Raw genomic sequence first — 27,178 nt, 5'->3', positions numbered from 1 at the left:
AATAACAGTAGGGGTACGGGTACATCCCGATGTGAGAAGATCAAATCTGTAGTCCAGTTTTACACAGCTTGTGCTTACTGTATAAAGCTGTCTTTAAACCTAAATGAGTTTCACCGGTTATTCGAAACAAACGACCAAATATGAAAAGACTTTTGAATTGAAAACGATGACAAATAGGTAGATTTTCTGCACTATCCCGACCTGTCGACGTCACAATCTCGGTACCTCTTTACCTGTCTTACGCACACTCTAGTCTTTACATTTCATATTGATTTAAGTCAACCGCCACTGGCATCAAATGGCAAGTAATTTCATTATTAAAGTCCACTTATAATAAATGTATTGTGTTGTTCATGCTTGCGTAATTTGCAACCAATAACATGACATAATCTATAATATATGATAATGTTATATGGATCATCCATGACACCTACCTTCTGACTGGTACCGATCCTAGAGCTTGCTTCTTGCTTAGGGATTTTGAAGTTTCGAAATAAATTTGTAACCATGCAAGGTTTTTTTTTACTTTAGTCTTCTTCGCCTTTCATGTACAGATATATCGATCATTAGAATACTTAAGTGGTTGATTCCGACCTCGATTAATTGTTAGGAACTGACCGCATTAACGTAGTCGAAGAAGAGAGAAAGACACAACTGACTTTTTTTACACACTGTATTCATAGATTTCACAGACAACTGGCACAAAACAGGTACCAAAGTATATCAAGGACACGATATAATCCGCTCTACATCGTATGTACAACAGATATAACAACAACACGCCGCTCTGTATCATCCGGTAGGTCGGTAGTGTCGGACAGCGCTTTCGGGAAAACCGAAAGAACTTTGTTACGAACTGATTTCTATCTCCCATTTCTCTCATAATTTTGAAAGGGGAAATTGTTAACTAGATGCAGATCCATAATTTGTGTATAAAGGTCCAGATTATATGAAACGATAAACAAGTGTATTAAGGTAGATTCTCCCTTGTACCATAAAAAACTATTTTCCAAAACATGTCATGTTCAGCGAGAATTTGTATGCTGATAACTTTGATGAAGATATGCGGTGTTTCGTCGTTTGATTGACATGGACGAATACACGTCGAGTCTTCCAATGACAGACGGAAAACTGGATATTGTTGAGTGACATGTACAACCAGGCTGCTTTTTTTCAATTTACAATTGTTCGTGAGGTTTTGTTTTTCTCAAACCAGGGGAAAGATAGGAATGAACAGAGCGCTGTGCAAAAACGTTTGGTGTGACACCAACGACAAGTCGGCTACAGTTACAGAACACGCTGTACAGAGCAGAGCAAAATTTACTCCTCTTCTGCTCGCTCGGTCAAAAATATCACAGCCGTCGACCTGTTTCTAGAAATCGAACAACATTCAAGATGGCGGCGCCATCAGCCTGACGACCGAGCTCTAATACCCCGGATGTAATCGAGTGGAAGTACCCGGATGAAAAGATCCTCTAGTTGCGTAACTGCGCTTCATCGGATGACAGAAGGACCCATGGTGTTGTATTTCTTCATCTGGTCTTTGGTTCAACTACATGTATCATCTGACATGTTTTTTTAATAAGCTTTCTTATGACAACTTTAAAGAGAGGATGATCGTTGAACTAAGACAAATAAACACAGGGGGAAACCACTTTTACACAGAATGGATATAAGTATATAAGTGACACCGAATCTAAGTCTGGGGATGGCCTAACTTCGAATTCGCCTGTACTTTTTCCCGGATGGCCTCAACTTACAACTGGCGGTTTACAACCGACATGAACCCTACTCCTATTACAGGGGTCGCAGAGCGCAATGTCCAAGATGGCGACTTTTCTTTTCTTTCCTACGTCATTTTTAAAATACTCCCTACTCTACGTTATTACACCGAGAACATGACTGTCTAACACAAGTAGGCGGTTCCGCACTTTGTACAAAGATATAACGGCACGTAAGAGACGTACTTCTTCCCATGAAACCTAAGAACTAACTCAATATACTCTGTCATGTATACACACCCTGAACGTCACGATGATTCAAACACTGATGCACTTCGGTAAAACAGGAGCTGCGTGTGTGTCTTAAACCGAACTCTCGCATTTTTCTACCTCTCCTTTCCGGATAAGACAAGTCACAAGGGGGGCAAACTGTCATCAACTTAAAGATAACCAATCTCCAAGCAAATGTAGGGAGGACTGATGATGGCATTCACTAACTTGAGTTTTTTTTCTTCTTTTCAAATGGGGACAAGTTGGACAATGTTACGATCTTCACTCCCAACATCTGCTTGGAGATTAAGAGGTCACCCTTTTCACAGATTGTTCTCTACATGACGTAGGTCCCTCCTCACACCCACTGCTGTTGGATCCTCTTTTTTTGGACGGAATGCCAACGTCGGTCAGAAACAAATACAGTCATAAAACAGATCGAAGAATATACATGTATAAGTAATCGAGTGGAGGTTTACAACAAAGATTAAGTATTGCCAACCAGTTGGCCGTTCGCTAAAAACTACGCGACTGATTTCATCTTCCCCTCTCTCCTTCTCCGGAAAAGAAGAAGGTAACGTACCGTGGCCGACAGGTACAAAGCGCGACAGATCGACGTTTGCTTTTGCTGCGCGACACACCGAATTTTGTTGCGGTATTGTCGCCCAGAAAAGTCGGTTTGTCTCGCTACAAAAGTCGTGTGTCGCGCTATGTACCTGTCGGCCACGGTAGAAACGCGACGACGTCGTCCTGTGGTCTGGATTCGTGGCCGAGTCTTCTGCGATATGTCCTTCGCGATCAGCATGAACAGTACAGATTGTCGCAAGTCTGTGTTTTTTTCTTCACACAAGTCTTCTTCCCGCCTTTTCGTTCTTGTGTCCCGCACAATTCCATCTCTTGTTTTCGCAAAACGTACAAAACCCATCTTCTTGTCGTAAAAACGTTCGATAAAAGATGGCGTCTAGCTGTGTGCTAGCTACGGATGTTTTCGTTTTTCTTTACAAGGGTTTGCGGTCAAATGGCAAGCATCTCAACATACAAAATATCTACGTCCACCCCTGTCCTCGAAGTGGAAGCATCCGAAACAGACAATACTGATTGAGGATCTGGAACATACTAAGTTCGCGAAAGGGTATCGTCTTTTCCCCTCGTGCTCTCTTCGACAAACAACGTCACAGTTCATCGGGTTACCACACCGACTCTTCCCGAGGGGGTTGCCCGGGCATACCGGGAGGAAAACCCCTCCCCAGCGTCTGGTTCGGCGGAGGTCCGTAACCTCCGTCCCCCATCATCGGCTCCGGGGTGGGCGCGTCCGACTGAGGTAGCATGTCTCCCGGGGGGAGGAATCCGTCAGGCGGCATCCCTCCGTGGCCGTTCCCCATCCCGCCGCCACCCCCTTGGTGCGGCATCGCCGGGTCCATGACGCCCATGGGCTGGGAGGACGGGGGTAGGAAGGGCGGCATCCCCCCGCCCTGCGCGGGCGGCTGCGATCCGGGCGGGAAGAAGTCGTAGTAGCTCTGCGGGCTGTAGTACTCCGCCTGGTCATCTGTAACGACAGTAGAGAACACAACATGAGTGCAAGCGAACTTTACGTTTTCTACCTGTCTTTTACATAATATGCACATGTATGCGTATGTATGGATAAGGAATAAAGAACACCGATATCAATTCAGTAGAAGTTCCTCTGTGGAGAATTCGAAGTTACAATATGACTTTCCAATGATGGGAGTGACGTCACCACCAAAGGCACCAGTCAGCCTCTATACATGGTGTTTGCACCCACGTGACTATGACGTCAGTATTGTCCGACATGTTGGATAATTAAACCTCGACGTTCGTACGTAAATGTTTGACTTGCACACACAATTACAGTGACGTACAAATACACATGATTCTTTGGTACAAAACAAAACTATCGGTCTGAGCTTGAGTCAGCCAACCAGCATGTGACGTCACGTGCATACATCAAGTTTGAAACTTTTGTTGAAACAGAAAGAAAACTGCGTCCCCCCCCTTTAACCTTAGACGACCCCTCTTGTCATTACTAGATCTACAATCACTGTAACTATGTGTAATTAGCTAACGGGATATGAATGACTTCCAACAGTCCGTAATTTACGACCACGTAGAGACAAGTCTCGTTAGAGTGGATCGGTAATAAATAGAGGGTTTCCTCTCCGCTTATCTGCCATCTATAAGCTGTTTTTCATTGTTTTTGAAACTAACAGTCATCAATCGATCTGACAAGTTTGTCTGCATCCTTGGTGCCCGACCAGATGGCAAGCTTTTATAAAGACAAGTCAACCATTCGTTGCGATTAAAAACGTCGGAAATGGAAAAGGCTGAAATGATGTACAACAGAGAACACTGGAGGCTAAACTATATGTACGCTCCAACTTGTCAACATTATAAAGCATGTACCGTAAATGCAGAAATGTTCGCGATGGTCTTATATTCGCGGTTTTCGCGGCGGCCGTTTCACCGCAAACATTTTTGTCCAGTACTGTAGCAGTATGTGACTATAGTATAGCGCTGACGCGAACTTAAAACCACCGTCAACACTCCATTTTCGACTAAGCGCGAAATAAAAGCCAAGAAAACTTAAGTGCATTTACAGTATGTATGCAAAACCTGCTGATTGACAGATCTTGCTCAGTGTCATCCACGAAAGGTAGTGGATGCTACCCGAAATGTCTGAATGTATCCAAAATCTATCCAGTTGCTTGAGTAACTGTTTTTATTGTGTATCTTATCATCCTTAACTGGATATCTAACCTTCATTGACGTATCAATCATGTGTTCTTTGTGTGTGTGTGTTTTGTTTTAATTTGCAAAATGTAGAGTATTTGTATAACTTTGTGGAGCTTTGACAAGCAACAGATTAGATTCAGACTTGTAGACAAAGTACGTACACAGCTATCTAAATCGTGTTGCATGTTGGATTCATCAAACTATACTTGATACGTGTGTTTTGAGAACATCAACCACCCTGCTCACTAGGGCGTTTCTAAGATACACTGTAAACAAACGCTTCATTCTTTTGCACTCCTGTTCACGCCCAGTATATTTTCCTATTCAAACTGTTTAAATCAATTTCAGTAATGTTGTCGGAAACAGGGGAAGAAGCTGAGTGAACACGGTCGGCACAAAGCCCCACAAAACTCGGCATGAAGAATCAGTTTGCCGAGGGACAGTCGTGGAACAACAAGTCGGAATTGGTGGAAAATTGGAAATTCTTGGACCCTGACGAAGAGAACGGACACATTCCTTTGATAATGAACCCCGCAGTAGCGCAAGGCGAAAAAAAAGATAGCGACATAGAAAGATCGATTCTAAAAAATAAAAAAAAACGTTTGCAAACTGTGCCAAACAGCCAACTAGTGGAAAGGTAGCCAGCCGGGCTTTTGAAAAGTGCGTACTTCCAACGGTGCTGGGTTTACCTACATCAAAACATCACGGAGCCGAATCATCGATCTGGATGATGCGGCTGTTGCGCCGACAAAGCCGACCATGTTTGGCACTGCACACCCAGGCAGAAAACACGGTCTCTGCAGACCTCATCTCATCGGTCCATCGGCAGTCACGTGGCGGTGTTCCAAGCGTTAAGACAACTTTAAAACCCCCCAAACAACGTCCTTTCATCTGCGAACACCCGTACAAATCCCACAGGTTCAAAGAGGACGGCTGAGCCTGAGCTTAAGGGATCCGGGGTTCGACGACGCGCGCGAAAGAAAGCCAGCGGAGGAGAAGAAACAGGCTTACGCACCGGCAGATGTTCGCAACAGAAATCGCATTAACCGTGTCGGAAGCGAACAGCCAAGCGAATCGGGCGCATACGAATGAGCTGCTAGTGAAGATTTGCCGTGTCAGCGTACCAAAGATCGATGAAGAGAGATGCTCAGATGGCAACCCGCAGGCCCAAGGGGGCCGCACTCACTACGAGTTCCGCCAAGGTAACGTTGTTCACAGATGTTTGTAATCAAATACAAAGCAAGTAACGACAACCTTGACATACTAACTAGCAGCTGATACGGTAACAAGATGGGTTAGAGATGGGCCAGCACTGCGTGCAGGACTGCACAGGGCACCGCCTCTGTCCATGGTGCTGAACACGTAATCCAGAACATATCCGGCCTTCACATCGTACCAAAAATTGTGAATTAATTATCAGGCTGGTGAATGAATGACTAACAAAGTTCTTTACCAACAACGAAAGAGCAACAGAGCAGCCGACGTTTCGGTGACCGTCTGTCATTTTCTTCAGGGCAATAACGACCGGTTCACTCTGCATTGCAGCTAGGTGTCGCTGCTAACAATGCGGTCCCAATGAAAACTGATTGTACTGAAAACCTCCTCACCACTCAACATCAATGTGAAGCATTTTCCACCTACTTTCGCTATATTTGTTCATCATCGACTTTGCGCAATTCTTGCTGTGGTTTTAAAGAGGATTAACCAAGAGGAACCGTCGTTTTGTGTGGGACAATGTTTTTTTTTCACACAGCAATCTTTGTAACAAATTTTTGCACTTTTAATTCGTTCTGAGAACATACTGTTTATGTGGATGGAAATTGTCATTTTGAATTCGAGGATGTGACGCTATGAAGTAAAGATGCCATGACAAGTGATAAGATGGCACAGCATATCGGTCATGCTCTGTTAAGCCCCCCCCCCCCCTCACTGCACCCGCGGCACGCTGGCGACGTCGCTGCGTCCTAAACTGGATTTGTGTTACCCTTGACTTTGTATTGGGAATATCATTCAAAACGTACAAGTATGACCAAAAAGACAACAAAACGCCGCCAGCGTGCCGCGGGTCCAGTGAGACGGGGGCTTTACGTAAGGTTACCACATCCCATCATAATGTTGCAACTTTGTACATATCCACGCTTAACTTTACACACAAATTACACGAGTGTGGAAAACACATTAGTAGTTATGTCGACGATTTGGGTTTATCCGTCCGAGTATACTCTTACTTCATACTTGTAATCCTCATCGATAAAATAGGTTATCCCCTCTGTCCAGATGACGCCCAGGACCGGAGATATTAGCTAATTAATTGACCGGTCGAAGCGGCGTAAAACTCGGGTTGTAACGCGGACTTTACTGGGCAACGCGGACGGGCGCGATGGACGAGATAGATGTCAAGCCGTTGTGATTGACAGTCTGGTAGAACGATAACTTTTCTTTCTGCCCCATAGCAACGTGCCGGTAATGTGGGAGAATTACTGCCCGTTCATTGCGGATCAGGGTTTGGCGCCACGAGTGCGATTTGATAAGAGGCGAGGGCGGTGCCTTACGAGTCGCAGAGTGGTGGGATCAGATAGCCGGTCGGCCCCACAAAGCCAGGCGGACCACTCCGGCTAGGGTGATTGACACGCTGAATGGTATCTCCGCTGCACATGCGTGAACTGATGGATTGGACCCGTGAAAGGGACTGGCCGTTCCGAGGCAGACAGCGGCGATCGGAGGAGATACGCTTTTCCGACGTTTGTTTGTGTTTGTTGGGCAGAAAAGCACGCTTTGCTGACAACAACAACACAGACATCACCAGTAGATCTTTTGTGACCAGTAGTAAAGAAAGTATCAAATCCTGATACAGATTTTTTTGGGACCCATAACTAACCAATTTTATGTTCCTCTAGTATCAAATCCTGATACAGATTTTTTTGGGACCCATAACTAACCAATTTTATGTTCCTCTTAAAGAGGACCCAACCGTAGCGACGGTTATATGTTTTGTGGCATGTTAACGGTTTTAACGGCTTTGAAAACAGGTGTTTTTAACGCATAGAACTTATTGTATGGTCAAGTTAAAATGCAAGTACCTACTTTATTTTGTGCGGCACCGGTTTCCAAACACAAAGAATTTTCCTACTTAAGTCAGGCTCTCAACACCTTATAGTCTCAGTCAGTTTTTTCTTTCACAAGGATAGATTCAAACGTGATACTAAGACGAACACAAGCATACAGGTAATGACGAAAAGTAGACGTTTGACGAAAAGGTTATGTCCTGGGCTTGTACTGCGTTCCAAATGCCTCTAGTGCCGATTGCCAGAACATCCCGCGGATGTCCATAAACCTTAAGTCTGAGTTATACAGGAGATTTGACCCGAAAGCGACGTAAATGTCAATGTGTCGGCTGCAGCCGCTGGCGGGCCAATTCCCGGAAGTGTTATGGGATTGTGTTCCCATCTCGGGCGCCGGCGGGGAGGCACCGGCTACATCCGCATCCTGGGATAGCAACTGTCACTCAGAGGCCTCCTGTAACGGCCAACTGTCAAACATGGGCTTCTCGGAATGGTGTATTGTCAAACAGAAGCTTCCTGGAATGTGGAAATGTCAAACAGAAGCTTTCCCGAATGGATAACTGTCAAGCAGAAGCTTGGGGGGGTCGGCAACTGTCAAGCAAAAGCTTCCTGCAATGGGCAACTGTCAAGCAGAGGCTTTCTGGAAGGGGCAACTGTCAAGCAAAGGCTTTCTGGAAGGGGCAACTGTCAAGCAGAGGCTTTCCTGGAAGGGGCAACTGTCAGGTAGAGGCTTCCTGGGGTGGGCAACTGTCAAGCAGAGGCTTCCCGGAAGGGGCAAACTGTCAAGCAGAGGGTTTTCTGGAGTCGGCAACTGTCAAGCAGAGGCTTTCCAGGAAGGGGCAACTGTCAAGCAGAGGCTTTCCTGGAATGGACAACTGTCAAGTAGAGGCTTCCTGGAATGGACCACTGTCGATTAGAGCCTTTCCTGGAATGGGAAACTGCCAAGCAAAGACTTTTTCTGTAATGGGCAACTGTCAGGCAAGGGCTTCCTTGTATGTCAAGGATAACTATTCAGGATGAATCGACAGGCACGGGAAGAAGCCTCGAACACGGAGCCATAAAACTGTTCTGTTGTAAAACTGTTACATTGAGGTTTATTCCGGGATCGTCAGATATTGGGGACATCAATTTCAGGATGCCGGAAACTTAATCCCGACTAAGTCTTGATGTACACGAGGAATTTCGATTCATAGAAGCTTTACAAAGTCGTTTTATTCGATGTCATGGTATGATACTTTAGTCCACTTAAGGAATACCCGACAATAGTTCCCATTTGCTGGGATGTGGTAGGGTCAACTACAGCTCATCATAATGATGGCTATTTATGCGGAGGCAATCTGTGTTAAGCGATTCGTAACAACTCAACGTTTTCATAAATCAATGAGGCGGCTTTAGGATACGTCTGAGCTTCCTTTTCGTACAAACACGTATCACATAAAGTTTAGAAAGTCATTTTCAAACTCCACAGGGTATCAATTTAGAAGCACTACATGTCATAAAGTTTCGTTTGAAGAGTAGTGTTTTAGAATGTTATTTGAAATATCATGCGCTTTCATCTTTGCAAGAGTTTCAAATCGTCTATCATCTTTTTAGATACAAAGCAACCAATGTTTACGCACCTACACATCGAAACTGTGACAGCCCCGGTTTTACAAAAACACACTCAAGTCATAAACATGAATAAACTTTGCATCATCTTGCAACCGTGTGCATGGTAACTAGCAGTGAAGGTGTTCTATGAATCTAAAAGCCAAACCACGACACAATGTAAAATTTATCTGATAAAAGCGCCTCAAAACAAGTACATTGGACCATCTATGTAGACAACTAACGTTACATGAAAAAGACTATCAAATCATTAACTTCAGCACAGCTTCTCTAAACTGGTAAAACTCATGTCCAAACAGTTTCCGGTCGGTAAGGCTCTAACCCAACAAACTCTAGAACGCAATATAAAGTTAATCTAATAGAAGCACCTCTACATCAAGTAGATTGTGACATCTATGTAGACAACTACAAGAAAACGACTATCAAATCATTAACTTCAGCACGGCTACTCTAAACTGGTAAAACTCATGTCCAAACAGTTCCCGGTCGGTAAGGCTCTAACCCAACAAAATCTACAACGCAAGATAAAGTTACTCTAATAGAAGCACCTCTACTTCAAGTAGATTGTGGCATCTATGTAGACAACTACAAGAAAACGATCATTAAATCATCAACTTCAGCACGGCTACTACAAACTGGTAAAACTAATCTCCAAGTTTCTGGCTCTAACCTGACCAACACAATATAAAGTTTATCTAATAAGTACACCTTGAAAACAAGTAGATATCTACATTGGGACATCTACGTACACGACTACAAGAAAACGATCATCAAATCATCAACTTCAGCACGGCTACTCCAAACTGGTAAAACTAATCTCCAAACAGTTTCTGGCAGTAACCTGACCAACTCTCGACACCAGCCAATAACAGTCAAGCGATGGAAACCTCCCGCCGGAGGACATTACTCAGGCCAATTCCATTTTGATAGCAGTAAAAATTGTCCTTTTCTGCCGAGAAAATGAGGAAATTGGGGTCGGGACCGGGATGCGAGAAACGACCGCTAAAGGGCGTTCCAGTCGGAGAAAGTTCGCAGCTCCAAATATTGGCACTAAAACAGGATTAGACCTGACGGGCTCGGAGGTCAGCAGTGACCGGGGATGGGGCTGGCTGGACGGCGCGCTCATTACCAAAGCCAATGTTTGTTCTTGGAGATAAATTCGATTTAGATCCCCCAAAGGGAGACGAAGATCTGAGATTGGGGTCGCGACCGGCAGCCGTAACCCGGGACAATGGGGGCGGGCGCTCGTAACCCTGAGCGCGGCCTCTCCACCAAAGTGTGTATTACGGATGTGATGGCCATTCCGTGGAATAAATCTCCGGCCGCCCCGGCTGTATGGACGGGATATTGGGGTCAGGACCGCCAAGCATCGCCCGCGAACTCTCGGCGACTCCCGCACAAAGAGATTTGTGATTTTCGACTTTTCCACTCGGGTTATCTGTAGTTTCTTAAAGTGAAGTTTATGTTTGGTCAAAGAGAGCAAACTTTCTATGGGAGTCGGGGATGAAGTGATTATGTACTGTGAAGCGTTTCGCTTTGTACAACCACCTGATTTACACGTGTGCACAGAAAGATATGTTCTGAAGCTTATAATTTAAAGACCACTACAAGCACTTCAGCTATTTAGAATAGAAAAACATATACATAACTTGGGCAAGAGATAATATAAAGATATACAGGGGGTTTTAACTGTCAGTTCTAGACAAAGTATATCCCAAACATCATTATCATTGAGTCTTTGTGAGCTATATGCGTTTTCAAATCAGAAGTACTTTTTGATCATATAATAATTCTGATTTGTAACTTTACAAAAGTAAATGCGAATTTGAAACTACTCACACGGTGAGGCGTCTAAGCCAAACATTTGTAAGCAGAATGGCGTAATCGGTGAACCACCATATGATGAAGCAGTAAACAAGTCTAGTGTTTACAAGATGATATTAGGTACAAGCTGCGCAATGAACGGTCAGACTGCAAACACCGGAATGTGCCCCTACCCTCAGTTACTGACGAAATGAAGTGGATGAAAATAAAACGTCTAATCGTTTCCAAAGTCTATCCCGTTGCTTGAGTAATTGTTACCTTGCGTGTCCCTACCCTGTTCCTAATGTACAGTAGGTCTTTGTAAGAGCTCATGATAAGGATTTATCAGAGGGGAATATCGGTCTTAAGAACAGTCAACGCCGACAGCCGGCCGGGATTGGAACCCGTGCAGTTGTGATCCGACAGCCGGCTGGGATTGGAACCTGTGGAGTTGTGATCCAACAGCGGCATTGCTACCCATTACATCACTACAGCCGGTATCAAGCTGAAACGAAGTACTGTGAAGAGAAAAGACTCTGATAACCTATCCCAGCCGTGTACATTGTAAGCTTATAAAAACCCTTGTAAAGCATCTTTAAAACAGCGCAGCCTTCAGACGCAATGGCGCCCCCGGAGGCTCCAAGTGCCCGGATGTACAAAGGGCATGGAAAGCAGAGGCAGAGGTTGTGGGAGGTTATCTGAAATAACACCTGTCGGAGGGCACTTACAAATCCGGTCTCCGGCGGGTCTTTAAGGCCCGTGTCCGGGAATGTTGGAGGTCAGAGGGCAGGCCGGGACGACTAGGCGGGCCCCGGGAGTGCGAGTCCTCGCACTGGGAACGAGATTGCTTCAAAGGGCTCGGCTGGGAACGGGTCAACGGGGGCGAGCCAAAACACGGCTTTTGGAGTGCCCGCCCGGGTGTACATATAGGGTCCGAAAAACACCTACATCCCACCAGGGCACGGAAATGCTGCTTTTGGGGCGCCGGCCCGAATGTAAATAAGGCCCGAAAAACATAGCGGTCCAACAGGGAAGCACTACAGGGCTTTTGGCTTGCTCGCCCGAGTATACATAGGGTCCGAAAAACACCTACATCACACCAGAGCCCAGAAGTCTGCTTTTGAGAATGTAAATAAGGCCCGAAAAATCTCTGGCCACCCGGACACGGAAATACTGTTTTCGGGGTGCCGGCCCGAATGTAAATAAAGCCCAAAAAACATAACGCTAACCCTACAGGTCAACACAACATGGCTTTTGGAGTGCCCGATTGAGTATACATAGGGTCCGAAAAAACACCTACATCACACCAGAGCCCAGAAGTCTGCTTTTGAGAATGTAAATAAGGCCCAAAAAATCTCTGGCCACGAGGGCACGGAAATACTGCTTTCGGGGTGCCGGGCCGAATGTAAATAAAGCCCGAAAAAACATAACGCTAACCCTGGCCCTACAGGGCAACACAACATGGCTTTTGGAGTGCCCGGTTGAGTATACATAGGGTCCGAAAAAACACCTACATCACACCAGAGCCCAGAAGTCTGCTTTTGAGAATGTAAATAAGGACGGAAACATTTCTGGCCACCAGGTCAACCCGACGTCACGGCTTTCGGAATGCCCACCCGAATGTACTTTGGGTCCGAAAACCACGTACAGTCCAACAGTGAATGTGTCGCTTACAACGGCAGTTGATCTTGAAATGGCAGTAGGGCACGGGGTCCGCCCCGGACATGCATAGGGAGGCAGTCTGCGCCGTGGGCGTGTCTGCTGAACACCGGCCATTTCAGATTTGGACAGACATTCCGAAGTCTGAATCTAGAAAAAGTTCTTCAAATGTGAAATGACTGTTTTCTGAGGGACGTGTCTGATAGCGAAAACCTGTTACATGCAAAAGTACTGGTGCGTCCCAAACGCGTTAAGGGCGCGCCTTTGGAAATATCTATCTTTAGACTTTACCAAAGTCCATCGAAAGTTCATTCTATAGATGCCTTCAATTCTGACAAAAAGATTGACTTGTTATTTTGAAGTTCATTGCAAGTTATTGGTGGCGTCGCGTGGCGATGCTCACTATTGCAAGGATCTACATGTCCTTTTGTTCTTCTTAGTCTTAGAGAAAATCAATGACAATGGCAATGCACTATATATGTTTGTGTCCTAACTGTATATTTCTACTTAAACATCGACTCTCCTGTTCCTTTCCGGATCCCCTGTCCAGTGCCTGGTGTAGCAAAGTTTCGCGGAAGTCACTTGACTTGCGCTTGTCAGCTAAACCGTTTTAAAGCAGCCGCCGATCGGAAAACGCCGATTCGGGTCAACGCGGGAGCCAACTGTGTTTGCGACTCTCCTGGCTGCTTCCCGCCGAAATAAAGGGAAGGTAAAATTGATTGGCGAATTCGCCAGGAGCAGATTCGAGCTCCGGAGGATGTGCAGATCTCTTACTCGGGGCTGGTGACCCCTCCGACTAAAGGTGGGGGTACTTGGAGCGAGCTATCGAACGCCGCTGGAAACCTGCCGGGTGGGTCCGGGTCAGTGCGCCAGGTAATAGCTTTTGTGACACCGATGACTGGGTGCGGAGTGGTTGATGGTCCGGATTAGGATTTGTACAACAAAAGGGTTCGCTGGAAAGTGAACACAGTATCGATTTTTTTTTTTACAGACGAAAAAAAGAGAGAAAAATACGCCCGTGTCTTACGTTAGGCTTTGATGGATATATCTATAACTTAATGTCTCTGCGTTACAAAGTGATGTTTAGTGTTGGATTAGAGCCTTACCGACCGGGTTTGGATATTCGATATTATCCACCAAGAAGTTTGTGAAACAAAGTCAAATAATAAGAGCACGAAGACATGAATAGTTATGAATGGAAGCCTTGGAAGGACATCATTTGACCTGATATTCTGCTTACTTTTCGAATAAGCGCGTTTAGTAGGCGAATCAAGTCGTAGACATCTATGCCATTTTCAATTACAACTGCTGTCCAACAATAATAATTCTAGAAGAGGGTTTTGATGGAGTGGCTTCGGTAAACGCGATATATCGATTGCAAAAAGTGAGCTCCAAAATTCTCCAAACATGTCGAGCAGGTGGTTTGTAGAGTGGTAACATCAACACAATCACAGCTTGTAAATTTGATATCCATCCGCGCGCAGTGACCCATGGGATACATGGTGTCATGGCCGCCCCGCCATGCCCTCCGACAGGGGTCGTCGGTGCATTAGCTCAATCTCCGAGATCGTATGCTAATATTTACAGTTCAGCACCGGTTTATAAAAGAGCAGAATTTTTCGATTCACAGACGGGATGCGCAATTCAATGGCTGATACTTGCAGCGGAAGATAAAGTTTCCCAAGTACAGTCCAAAATGCACACACAACCTTCAGTAGGAGACATCTTAGGGTTTCGTAACTATGTACTAGTAGTTGCTTTATATCATTATCATACATCACAGACCATCACGTGCAGGGGTAGAAACACTGTGTCTCATCTTCAATTTGTACTAGTCTGCTACAATTCTTTAAAATCAAACAACAAATTGCTTTGTTCTTCACACTTCCAACAGCTGTCGAATCTTAAAAGTGCTCGTTAACAAAATTGGCTGGCTGACCATAAGAATGAACTATTAACCATAAGAATGAACTTAATTTTTTGCAAAAAAAAACAGCAGAACTTCCACAACTTTGATATCTTTAGGTACTTTGAACAATGACATCAGCGAAATTAGAACAGAAAGAGCGTCCCTCGAGTCATTTGAATATCTTTATGTTTAATAACTACTCGGGCGAATCTCGAAGCACAAACGAGCACACGTAAAAACGTCAGAGAACAAGAATTGAGTACAACATTTTGTATGAGGCACGGAAGATCGCCCACAGCTAACAGCTGTTACGTTCCGACCCTGCACAGTTCACCGGGAAACGCGAACCTGCTCGTCGAATTACCCATGAATCACTTGCAGGTCGGGCGTTCCTCAAACCCGCTGACCCAGGCTGGGAACGAGTCACCTTCCCCCTCGTAGCCACCCGAACGTTCAGCCGCTCTCGTTCCAAGCCACCGGCCCGTTACGCGCCAGATGACGTCACGGTGTTCGCGCAGTGGGTCAATGAATATCATCATTACCGGGAAAATAAACCCTAATGGCAGGAAGAACATGGGCTTTCTTTTAAAGGGACAGGGCGAAAGAAATGTGGTAAACGTGGTACACATGCACGTCCTTCGGGAGGGGAGTTTTGGACTCACGTACCAACTAGGCTTCTGTTATGTATCTACATGTATTCATTCACTTATTCCACACGTCTTGTCAAATATTTCATTTTCCATAATGTACAAGCGACGTCGATAATAAAAGTTGAGTACAACTTGAGTCCGCTGTCACTTCGTCTATGTCACTTCATTTGTATTATTTAATGTTTGCTTTGAATCTAAAAAAAGTGCACAAAATGGGTTCGCAAATGCCAAAACGGAATCGATGTACTTTTACGTTTCAATAAAGTATAGTGATACTAATATCTTACAAAAACGTACTGAAAATCGATATCACAGTAGATGAAGAAATCGTTCAACACATTTTTTTTATATTTTTCATGTTTCGACGCACGAAAAAGAGGAATCATAAAAGTACATAAAACGCACAATTTGCTACGGAAAATTGCAGGGAGTGACTTGCAACCAGCTGAGCTGTCCTGGTCGAGATGCCCCGTACGTCTTCTCTACCTGTTCTCGTGACCTATATACATGTTAGATGTCGGCGTAGATATCTTTTCATTTTGCTTTATACATATAGTTGTCAAAATGAAAATGAAAACCAGTGATGTCGCATCCGTTGATAAAATGATGAGCACGTTTTGTTTTTAGACTTGTAATTAGAAGGGTTGCAACACGAATGTGATGTACGGTACAGTCACGGCCCCGTACCTCCCGCGCGGCAATAGAGATGGATATGAATAGAGTCATGGTCGCTGGCCAGCGGGGTCACCCCGGCACACCTGCGGCCTTCCCCTGGGGGTGCTCCCGAGAACGGAGGGGTCGGGTTCCCGCTCCAGCTGCGACGCGCTCGGGGTCAGACCCGGTGATCGGGAAAGGGCAGCGAGTCGCTCGGGGGTCCGGGGCAAAGCTCACCGAGCGCTATCACTCCCTCGGATCGGACTCTTTGGCTCCGGTCGGTGTCAGGCGTGTCGACCGGGCGCGCCGTGTGAGCCAGGCGGGGGAGGCAGGCGGCTGCCGCCGAGCGCTGACACGCCGTCCCGCCGGCCTTTGTTGGCTCCAGTCGGGGTCAGACAGGGCGACCGCGACAAGCTGCTGAGGGCCGCGGGGGGACCGCGCTGTCCTGCCGAGGCCTGTCGCTTCGTCGGGTCGGCGAACGCTGACGAAAAGACTCGTGCAGAGCGACCTGTCAGACCTGGCGTCCTGCGCGCGTCAAATTCAAGGTCTCGAAATTTGAGACTTCTTTTGAGTGACGCTGGCGGAAAGAAACACATGGAACAAGTTTGAGGGAAGTTGTCGGACTGCCAAAATAGTTTGCTCCTCTATTTACGCTACATATTATCGTCTTTGCCAAGCCTCGAACTACAGTTTTCACATGCCCTTTCGCCTTCCTAAATCTTGTATGATGTGTTTTATGTACTGATGATGAAGCACTTCTCTAATGTAGAGTCCTGTCCGTGTCTCAGCAAAGCGGATGGACCCACTGCGCCCCTACAGGAGGGGTTTAAAGGCAATTGGTAACAAATGTTTCCGGACATGATATCCCCGACAGCAATGTTGAACAGGCTCCCACAGTGACTAGTCCCGAAAAGGTTGGCACAGGTCATATTGGGGTGTACCTTAAGCTGCCGGTTAGTTTGTGAAGGGAGGCAATACCGTAACGATATTGTTTTGGCTCTATTCGATCAGAAACAAGACTATCAGCACTACTGTAAATGTTCATGGCATAAACATGATTTGCAGATAGACTTCCGGGTAAAGGTGGTGCCAAGGTAAAATACAAGACAGCATTAATTCGAAACAGGACAGTGTCATAAAGTACATACTATAATCAAGCTGTTATCGCACTATTTGTACGTAGTATAGTAACATTCTGGTTCAAATTACACTACAGTAATAGTTTTATGGCATACACATGGCATGCAAACTTTTGGAGCTGGTGTTGTTGTTGTTAAAGTTGTATCCACGTTAAAACTTTTCTCTAGTTAATCGTTTTCCCGTCTACCCTTATTGACTGCGCGGTCCTGTCAATACCGCGAGTTGTTTAAGTTATGCCTCCGCGTGCGTCCCGAGAACGTCACGTAACGATTTCCCGTAAACGCTCCGACCGTCTGTGTTTCTAAAGCAATCATAACGATTGTAAAAACGTTATGACATCGGGCACTGGAAGGCCACCAAATGCGAAAAATCGACGGACCCATAATCTTTTTACCCCCAATCTGCCGCTTTGCTTGGGCGGTAAATTTCACTGTTTAGTCCGTAAAATTTATCACCGACACTTAAAGAACTACCGGTAAAGGGCGGACGGGGAAGACTTTTGTGTGTTCGAGGGGGGGGGGGGTAGAAAATTTACACCGGGGTTATGTCTGAACACAACGTCGTCCTCGTATTCGCACAGGTGATAAGCAGTATTACTCACGTGTGAGAGCTGTCTCGGGATCGGCCAAAACAGAAGAATGAAGGAAAAGACGCCAGGGCTAAAAGTTAGACGCAAGTCCTGCAAAGTTTGCAGCCAATCGGAGGAGAGGACGACATTGGTAAGTCATGATAAGAAAGAAAGAGAAAGAAAGAAAGAAAGGCAGCAGAAATAGCTAACACCCAGACAAACGAACGAACGGACCATGGGATAATCTACACAAATAACTGACGTCCTGGAAGACACGTGCAAGGCGCAAAGGGTCAGCAAAACAACAGAAAGACCTTCAGCCGAAAATTCATTATGATGAGTGAGTTTGATCTTTTCTTGATGTGTTACATCAAAGGCAATCTAGGCAGCTAATCTAAAGAAAACCAGACATCTGGTAGACAATTGTCTGTGCTGGAAGAATCTTACACTATGAACATGATGTTATCTGACCGTACAGCTAACCCGCACAAATGACCTTTTATGCTAACTTGTGAACAAGGCAGAAGTTGGAATTAATGTGAACACATATATATAGAGAGAGGGTAAGCATGTGAGCTTTTAGTAGTATTTGGTTAGTTTTGGCAGCTTAAAAGTAAGTTTGTAGGCTGTAGTACTTTTTCTGCAGCAAGTTTCCCCTAACTCTTGTACCGAAGTTGTACGGAGTGTTAGTCATAAGGGAGGGGTGGGGCCGTTGGTTAGCTCTTTGCATAGTTTGTGGATAGTACTTTATGTTGGAAGCAAGTTTTCCCCTAACTTTGCCCTCATGCATGGGTATTGAAGCGATGCTGTTCCGACTGTAGTTCATTGGATACTCTTTGAACATGTACTTTGCGGTTAGTATTTTTGCTTTGCAGAAAGTTTTGCCCAAACTCTACCCTCATGTGTACCAAAGCTGTACAAACTGAAAGCCATGGGGTACTCTTTGTACATGTAGTTTTTTTTTTCCAGCAAGTTCAAAAGTTCCCCTAACTCTTCCCTATAATGTCTACCGAAGCTGTACCGACTGTTAGCTATGTGGGTTGGGCGATCATGTCACGAACTCTGTCCTATAATGTATACAGAATCTGTATCGAGTGTTAGCCATGCGATCATGTGGCCTATGTTTGTAGAACTTTTCTTGCAAGTTTTTCCCTATCTCTGCCCTATAATGTGTACCGAGGCCGTACCGATCGTATCGTTCCGGAATCCGTGCCCTCCCAGCTGGCCGTAACGACTGGAACTATCGACCCGTCGGGAGAGATGGACGACCGCGGGAGAGCCCGTGATGGGAAAACGCTCGGGCACAGGAAGGAAAAGCCCGACGGAAAAATCGAACCGGACCGGGGGTGGTCGATCGCTCGATAACCAGACACGATTCCAGATTTCGGACGACATTTGATTTTGTTTGGGTGCACCTGCCGACCCGAGTTTGACAGGAGGTGGAACGATCGCATTACTGTAACGTGAAAGTGATCTCGAACCAGTTTAGCCCGCTGAAGGGCTACTCTTCCACTGGTCATGGCAGAGAAGGTACACGCTAGGAAAGTATAAACTTACAGTGTTTATCAAAATTCCCTAGCTCTTTTCTACAAGCACAATAAACAGTGGACCACGGTGCACTTCGAACTCTACTTTTATGTGCAGCGGCCTAGTGACTAGAAATCTTGTTTTTGGATCACATGGATTGGGGTTCGAATCCCGCGCTGTCTGCCAGAGTTCTGATCCTCGATACATGCGCCGTAGGGAGATGAAACAGTATAAGTCTATGAAAAGAAAGTTTTTGTTTTAGCCATCCGTGTCTTGTTTGAGGAGAATCACACTTCGCTTAAAGAATACGAACACACCAAAGGGACTTTTGTCCTTGGCTCAAAAGGGCCCTTACCACCGTTAAGTACAAACTGGCATGTTATCCCCACGTGGCCTTCACCCTTAACAAGATTCAGACTACATATACCCTTAAGGCCGTGTGATGAGTGTCAATATAAAACGACGTCATCCTTTTTGACAGCTGTCAATCATTGCCCTACAACAAGTAAAACTTTCTTTTTTTGAACTTCCGCAAGTTACTTTTTAAAATAAAAGCACACAGGATTTACACTCGAGAAAAAGTTTCACTAGTCCCTGTGTTTGTGTACCGACTCCACGTCGAAACAGCCGACAGAAGAAGAAGCAGAATATTCATAGCCGCCAATTCGCATGCCGTTCTGAACGCCCAACAAAGCGCGCGTAATCCTCTCGGCGCTACGGACTCTATAAAAGTTCCATCCGCGCCACCCGCGCGCTGCTGCTGATCCGGGCGGTAATCCCCCGGCGTGTCGGGCCGGGAATATTAATGCGGCGCCCTGATTAATATGCACAGTACGCGAGGAGTTGTGTCACTGGCCTTGTGAGCTAGGCCCCCATTCTACCAGGCGGAGACCGCGCTACAACCTCACTGCGACCTAAAATGCACGTTGGACTTGAAAAAGACACAGACCCTTGGAGAAATTGGAGTTCTTTAAAACTACTGATTTATATGCACAGTACACGAGGATTTGTGTCGCTGGCCTTGTGAGCTAGGCCCCCATTCTATACTTGACGGCGATCGCGCTACAACCTCGCTGCGATCTAAACTGGATTTGTGCAGTTTAATTTTAAAAAAGCCGTTCACGTTGAACACAGACTCTTTTGGAAATTGGAGTCCCTTACAATCACTGATTCATATGCACAGTACACGAGGTGTTGTGTCGCTGGCCTTTCTGAGGCTCCAGTTCTACTAGACGGCGATCGAGCTGCGACCTCGCTGCGGCCTAAAATGGATTTGTGCAGTTTAAAAAAGCCGTTCACGTTGAACGTGAAAAAGACACAGACTCCTGGGGGAAATTGGGGTACCTTACAATTACTGATTCACATGCACAGTACACGAGCGGTTGTGTCGCTGACCTTGTGAGCTAGGCCCCATTCTATACTTGACGGCGATCGCGCTACAACTTTGCTGCGATCTAAACTGCGACCTTGATGACACACGATTGGAACATCATGCAAAATGTATGACTGAAAAGACAACAAAACAGGGATGCGGAGTTGTGTCGCTGGCCTTGTGAGCTCGGCCCCAATTCTACCAGACGGGGACCGCGCTACAACCTCGCTGCGACCTAAATCGGATTTGTGCAGATTTTTAAAAACGCCGTTCACCTTGAACTTGAAAAAGGCACAAGTTCTACAGGAAATTGGAATCCCTAACAATTCTTTAAAATGCCCACCGGGAGGTCTAGTTCAAAGTGTTCTTCACGAACACATTCTGCCAAAACCAACAATGGAGACGTTTTCTCAGTAGATTACTAATACATAACTGTCACATTATCACACTACAGCCCCAAAAGTAGCATACTTGGTTCAGTTACCATTGTCTAAGTAGAAGTAATACGGCATTCTAAGTCGTGCAATAAGGCAATAATGTCATGACCCATTTGATAAACAGCATATCCCGTCAATAATATTGACAACATCGTCCGAGTCATGACAAGCTTTCCCTCGCAGCTAAAATAGGTTTTTCACATTCAATAGTTATTCATGTGGGAATGAAAAACAGTCCGTTGTGGCTAACGCCCCTAAGCTGCAGCCCTTCGGCCCAACAAACGTGTCAGTTGAAAAGATTTTGCGACCCAAATTCTGTCAAGTTACCATAAACCTACATTGCACTATAGGGTGGCGACATCGCTGCGACTTAAAACTTGACAGGTCGCTCAACGAGTTTTAAAGGTGAAAAAAAATTATATTTTACGCTTTGCACATGTCTGTTCAAACAACACTATCACAATGCATAGCGACGTCCATGATGCAAATGCAAAAAAAAAAAACGTCGTTGTGATGTGAAAACTCACTGAAAATAGTCGCTGGGGTTTTTGTAGGCTCGCGAAACTAGGGGGATCGATCATCGTATGGCACGTATTTGCTAGGTTTTAAAATGCTCAAAATATAAAGTTATTACTTCCGAAATGAGCTAAACAGTGTTAGCAAATGTCACTACCATAAAGATTTCAGCATTTTTTTTCTATTTCCGTTTTTTGGGCCCTAAAGCCCCTGTCACACCTGTGCCTATATGCAACTCCGCATGGATTGCGTCGTAACATGTTTTTGGTTTAGATTACGTTTGCAGCCGAAGAAGTGATTTCTTTGGTTTGATAACTAGGCTGCACAACGGTGGGTCAAAGTAGAAAACATCTTTTCCCCCGTAAACCTTTCTTAAACAAAAAAAATGTTAATACACAACTCACGCGCACTTGAATATACGCACAAGTGTGACGGGGCCCTAATATTGCTTTGGGCCCCTTTAAAACGACTTTGCGACCCTAATTCTGCCCAGTCGCCTCCCCGGCGGCGCGAGAGAGCAGGCTGCAGATGTTTCTATCAGCCCGCTCCTGCCCTACGGCGGAGGAAGTAACCCGCAATTATGAAATAATCTTCTGATCCTTGTCGGGGACTCGTGAAAGAACTATGCGCTGACGCTTCTGCATGCGTCACCATCCCCGCCCGTTGGGCCATGTTAATTCGCTTTTATGGATAACATCCAAGTGCGCATCAAAATTTCGTCTGTTTCCAAAAATAAAGTTTTCGACCAAAGCAGCTGCAAAATCAGCAAATATATGCCGTATATAGCAAGAAATATATGTTTCCTTGTCGGAAAAACGGATTTTGCTCTCCACGAATTCCTAGCTAGCACTCTATCAAGTCAAGTCAAGGCCTTTATTTTCTATAATAGCATGGAACAACACAAACGGAGAGCAATATGTTTCGGAACACGGATACTACTGTCGTAGAATGCCAAAGTCAAATTGTGTCAAGATGTGAAAGAACCCCCAAAAAAAATCTGCTTTTAGACCATTAGACCATATTCTGTGTGTTTAGTCATATTTGTTCAACCTTCCTGATCCCTTTTTTTATTCGCACACTCGCATCAGTTTTGGAATTCCCAGATGATGTCATCCATATGATCGAATCAACATGGCCTAACCTCGCAGCCAAATCCCGCGAGGCGCCAAATCTCGCGAAGATCTCGCGCGAGAAGTTATCGCGGTGCCGGTTTGTGGAGCGAGGCGGCTGGTGCAGTGGATGAAATTAAAGGGGCGTACCCGGGGAAGATCAGACGATCTTATCGGGCTAAAGCTTAATGGAGGAGTAAAGTGATTACGATTCACGTCCAGCCGTACTTCCAGCATCGCATCTGTCTGTATAGGCCTCTTCTCTGCATTCGATATGAGTTATAGTGCTTGTCTTTTCAACAGATGTTTTTAGTTCGCATTTCCTAATAATCAGTTAAAGATGAACACATTTTTTATAAGAGAAGTTTAGAGAACAAAAATACAGTTGGGAAACATCACATCCGTCTACATAGACCTCATCTCTGCATTCGATATGAGTTAGAGTACCTGTCTTTTCAACAGAAGTTTTTAGTTCGCATTTCCTAAAAATCAGTTAACGTTGAACGCAATTTATACTATAGAGGAGTCTAGAAAATTAAGGAATAGATAGCTTTAGTGAAGGATTACTTACATTTTATAAGGAAGTCAACCAATATATGAGTTACTTGTCTGTTTGACTTATAACTTTTTTTCGGTTCGCATTTCCAAATAATAAGTTGAACACAGTTTATAGAGAAATTTAGAGATTAAAGGACTGGTATAGATAGTATTTAGGAATAGTGGTTTAAAACTCAATTCAAAGACAGTATTTCCAACAAGTTATATTTGAAAGAATATGAGTTACCTGTCTTTTGAACAGAAGTTTTTGGTTCGCATTTTCTAATAATCAGTTAAAGTTTAACACATTTTATAGAGAAGTTTAGAGAATAAAAGAATTTAAAGAAAGTATTTCCAGGACGCTGGGAAACTCGCATCTGTCTACATAGACCGTATCTCTGCATCCAATGTGATTTTAAGTGCTTGTCTTTTGAACAGAAGTTTTTGGTCCGCATTTCCTAAAAATCAGTTAAAGTTAAAGACAATTATAAAGCAGTACGTAGGATAAAGGAATAGATGCTGTTTGGATCTCGTCTTGGAAAGAGATCTTAGACAAAATAAAGCTAATGTGAAATCGAAATAACTAATGGTAATAGAGAATATGGGTTTAGAAGACGAATCAGTTGGGATGATGCTGAATTATTTGTTCTTATTCAACTTCCGATAGAAAAAACAAACGTTGAAGAATTGAACTGTGACGTTCCCATCAAATTCATCAACGTGAAATATACAGTCAGGAAGTACATACTCCTCACTCATCGTCGAAAGAAAAGGCATTATCTTTACTGATAAAAGAAATAATAACTCATAATTTCCGCCCCACAAAGTTTCAAGCCACATCGTCGAAAAAAATGCCTATCGCGTGACCTCGAAAAAAGATAGCAAATATTACTCTGCTGGAAGACATCTACCGCATCCTTCACCCTTATCAGGCGCTCCCCCGGCACCGGTAGCCGCAGCGGCTCTCCGCGCACACAGGAGGCAGATAAGGACGAAGGGTCTCCTCGGGGACTCACCGAAGCTTCTCTCTCAAGAAGATAGCAGGAGAGAGAAAAAAGGGTGGGAGAAATTACATGGTGGTGCCAAGTGAATGTACGGTGGGTGCGCAGATAAGGCAGAAGCGCCTGATGTGCGAGACCCTCACCGCGAACTGTGATAAAGTTGATGACGTGTTCTAGTGAACCAGATGATGTCCTCTTCCGACCTGATGGACACGCCAAACTGAACTTACTCTTCCGCTGATGAAATCATTACCTCCGCCATGACGATATGGCAAGGGGCTGCTGTTGTTCACCTAGTAGTCTCTAACTACGCTGGTTACAGGGAGAATAATTTGCCAGGGGAGTTTGTCTACCAACCGGGTTGACCGAAGGGGGGGTGTAACCTTACCGTGGACTGACTCCCCTTTCTAATTATTCCTTTTTTGACGAATTTTACGATCCGTACCCCCGTAGGAGGGCCTGGTGGAGGCTAGTAGTGCCTACTAGCACATAGGTCAGCAAGTTTCCTTCTTGTCTCAGAAGCAGGGTATATTTCACTGGGAGGGTTTGCTAGCTCTTCCCCTTTGACGTGCTCGAGGCACCTCCTCGAACAAGGGACCCACATTAAGGTCCCTTCCGAAAGACGGGTGCAGCCCCAACCGAGATGTCCTGTCCCAGGGTTTGCCCCAGTCTCTCGGTTGCAAACTAACTGGAAGCCAGGAGCTCAACTGTGAGACTGCTACCAGTTGAGGTAAAGGGACACCCCATGACAAGGATGACGAGGGGAGGCTAACGATGGTTGGTTTGGATTTGTACATAGAATAAGCCAAAACGTCTTGCTGAGATTTCCCCGATTTCAGATGATGGGTAGGCATTACTCTGATGGGTAGGCATTACAGGCATCCGAGCAGCTTAAATCCAAACTACACGTATGTGAATCATGTGGCAATCACTTTGTTACCTTGACACAAAGCGCCGCTGTCTTGAAATAGCTTTTTCAATATCTTGATAAAAGTTGAAATGTGTTTAATCATAAGCGTGAATCGTGGCAAATGAATAAAGAGACTGTCTGACAATTTCACTCAAAGGCATACACATGCACTATGTAACTTGTACAGTGGTATGTGCTGACTGAAAAGTAATATGAGTTATGTAAAAAATAACATTTCTGATGACTGAGGGCTAAATAAACAACAACTCGAAAACATTCGCTCATGTTTTGTTGGGACCCCTAAAATGCGGCTTCGTTCTACTATCCAAGCAGAGCATAGGGTTCGGCTGGTTTTTGACGTGTTTTCAGGCGTTTTTGTCGGGCTTTCTAAAAAAAAAAAAAGAAGATGACAAAGTAGAAAGCCCAACCAGCCGAAACCCATGCTCTGCTTGGAGAGTAGCTTCGTTCATGTAGCATTTTCATCGCATCTGCTTGGAGAAACGCGGTAGCCTAAAATAGCAGGAATGCTCATCAAGCATCATGTTTTTCAGATGTCTCTAGTGTGGTATCATCAGAGTTGGGTAAGACGCATAAATCTATATCAAGAAGCGCTATGTTGTGTTAGAAAGTTCCTGCTCTTGCATAAGAATGCGTGGCGCCCAAAATAACCAAACTGCTTCAAAGCACACCCGTACCGTCTCTATTGACGAAGCACACGTGCACAGAGCACCCATCTCTGCCGTTTATCGCTTCACAGACACTACGTGGCGTATTGAATAGAACTATCAAGACGGAGAGGCATGTTCTAGCTAAACCCAGTCTTCTCGCCCCCGTATGAAAACAGGTGGCAACGAGAATAATAGAAACGCTCCAAACCAGGAACGATCGCTATTCAGGCGCCTGAAAGAACCCGTACATCTCTCCCGTGGTTTTCGCCGGAGTTGGGAGAACGGCGCTTTCTTGTGGTGTACGGGAGAAAAGCGCGGTCAGGCGGACCGGAGATTTTATCTCTAGGCGGGCTTATCTTCCCAAACGACCTGCGTTCGGGGTGGATTTGGTTCTTCTTATCTCCTATCTCCAGGCGAGGCCGGCAAGCGGCGGGGAGAAAAGGCAGCGGGCGCGCGATGGGCAGACATGGAGTGATGTATCACGCAGTAGTCTAGTGAGAGAGAAGGAGGTAGGAAAAAACTTCCAACACGCAGAAATACGATCATCAAATACAACTTGAGAGGAACAATCCATCTTCATGATTTCATCGTTTGGGAGTACTGCAGTCCCTTGCGCAGCTCTTGCAGACAGAGTCACACGCGAGTCTAAACTAGTGCACCTAGCTATTCTTCAATACTAGTAGTTAGTATTACATAAATCTGGATCGTAAGTACTTTTATCACTCCAAAACATAACGGAGAAGAGCTGCAGCTTTTAGAGTTGGTCAGATGATATAGCGTTATAGACGGACTGCATGTTAATGTGGCATTATGTGAGTATTAACGGCCCAAACGTTGACTCCCAGCCTACCATAACTAGCCCCTCGACCTGTCCAGGTCGTCGGAGGGACAAGGTAGCCATGAAGATAGAGATTTGTCTCCAGATTTGTTGCTTAGTCTTGACTATAAACGAGGCAATGAAACGTAAGAAAGGCCCTTAATGCACTCTTAAAAATTAATTACAGAATTACAGAAGAAAACAAACCCCTCGTCTCCGACTTAACTTTGATGGTCCACCTAGCGAAATTAAGCTGACATTTTCCTTTAGTGGATTTTTGTCGCACAGAGTTAAGACTTCTGGAGAGTCTAATTGATAAGGAAAGAAATAAAAGTGCAGTTTTTCGAGATGAGTTCCGTTTGTTGGGATCCCGGTAAACCCTCCGTACATTTGTTGTAATAAGACGCATCGATAAAGTCGTTGAGACCGAGCATCCCCATGAAGTTAAGACCGAACAGTATAACATTATCATGTCGTGCATCATGTCCA

General features: G+C 45.1%; 1 protein-coding gene across 2 annotated transcripts in view; it reads right to left on the bottom strand.

The window, feature by feature from the left end:
- Positions 1–655: 655 nt before the first annotated feature.
- Positions 656–27,178, bottom strand: part of LOC136429766 (LIM/homeobox protein Lhx5-like) — a 121,015-nt gene continuing 94,492 nt past the window's right edge. For both annotated transcript variants that reach the window (XM_066419734.1, XM_066419732.1), the window contains exon 5: positions 656–3,537. In XM_066419734.1, coding sequence (XP_066275831.1) covers positions 3,179–3,537 — 359 coding nt within the window. In that variant the 3' untranslated portion in view covers positions 656–3,178. The remainder of the gene's footprint in view (positions 3,538–27,178) is intronic.

This window comes from Branchiostoma lanceolatum, chromosome 3 (assembly GCF_035083965.1).
Source record: "Branchiostoma lanceolatum isolate klBraLanc5 chromosome 3, klBraLanc5.hap2, whole genome shotgun sequence".
NCBI classification, from domain to species: Eukaryota; Metazoa; Chordata; class Leptocardii; order Amphioxiformes; family Branchiostomatidae; genus Branchiostoma; species Branchiostoma lanceolatum.
This window is presented reverse-complemented; position numbering and strand designations above follow the sequence as displayed.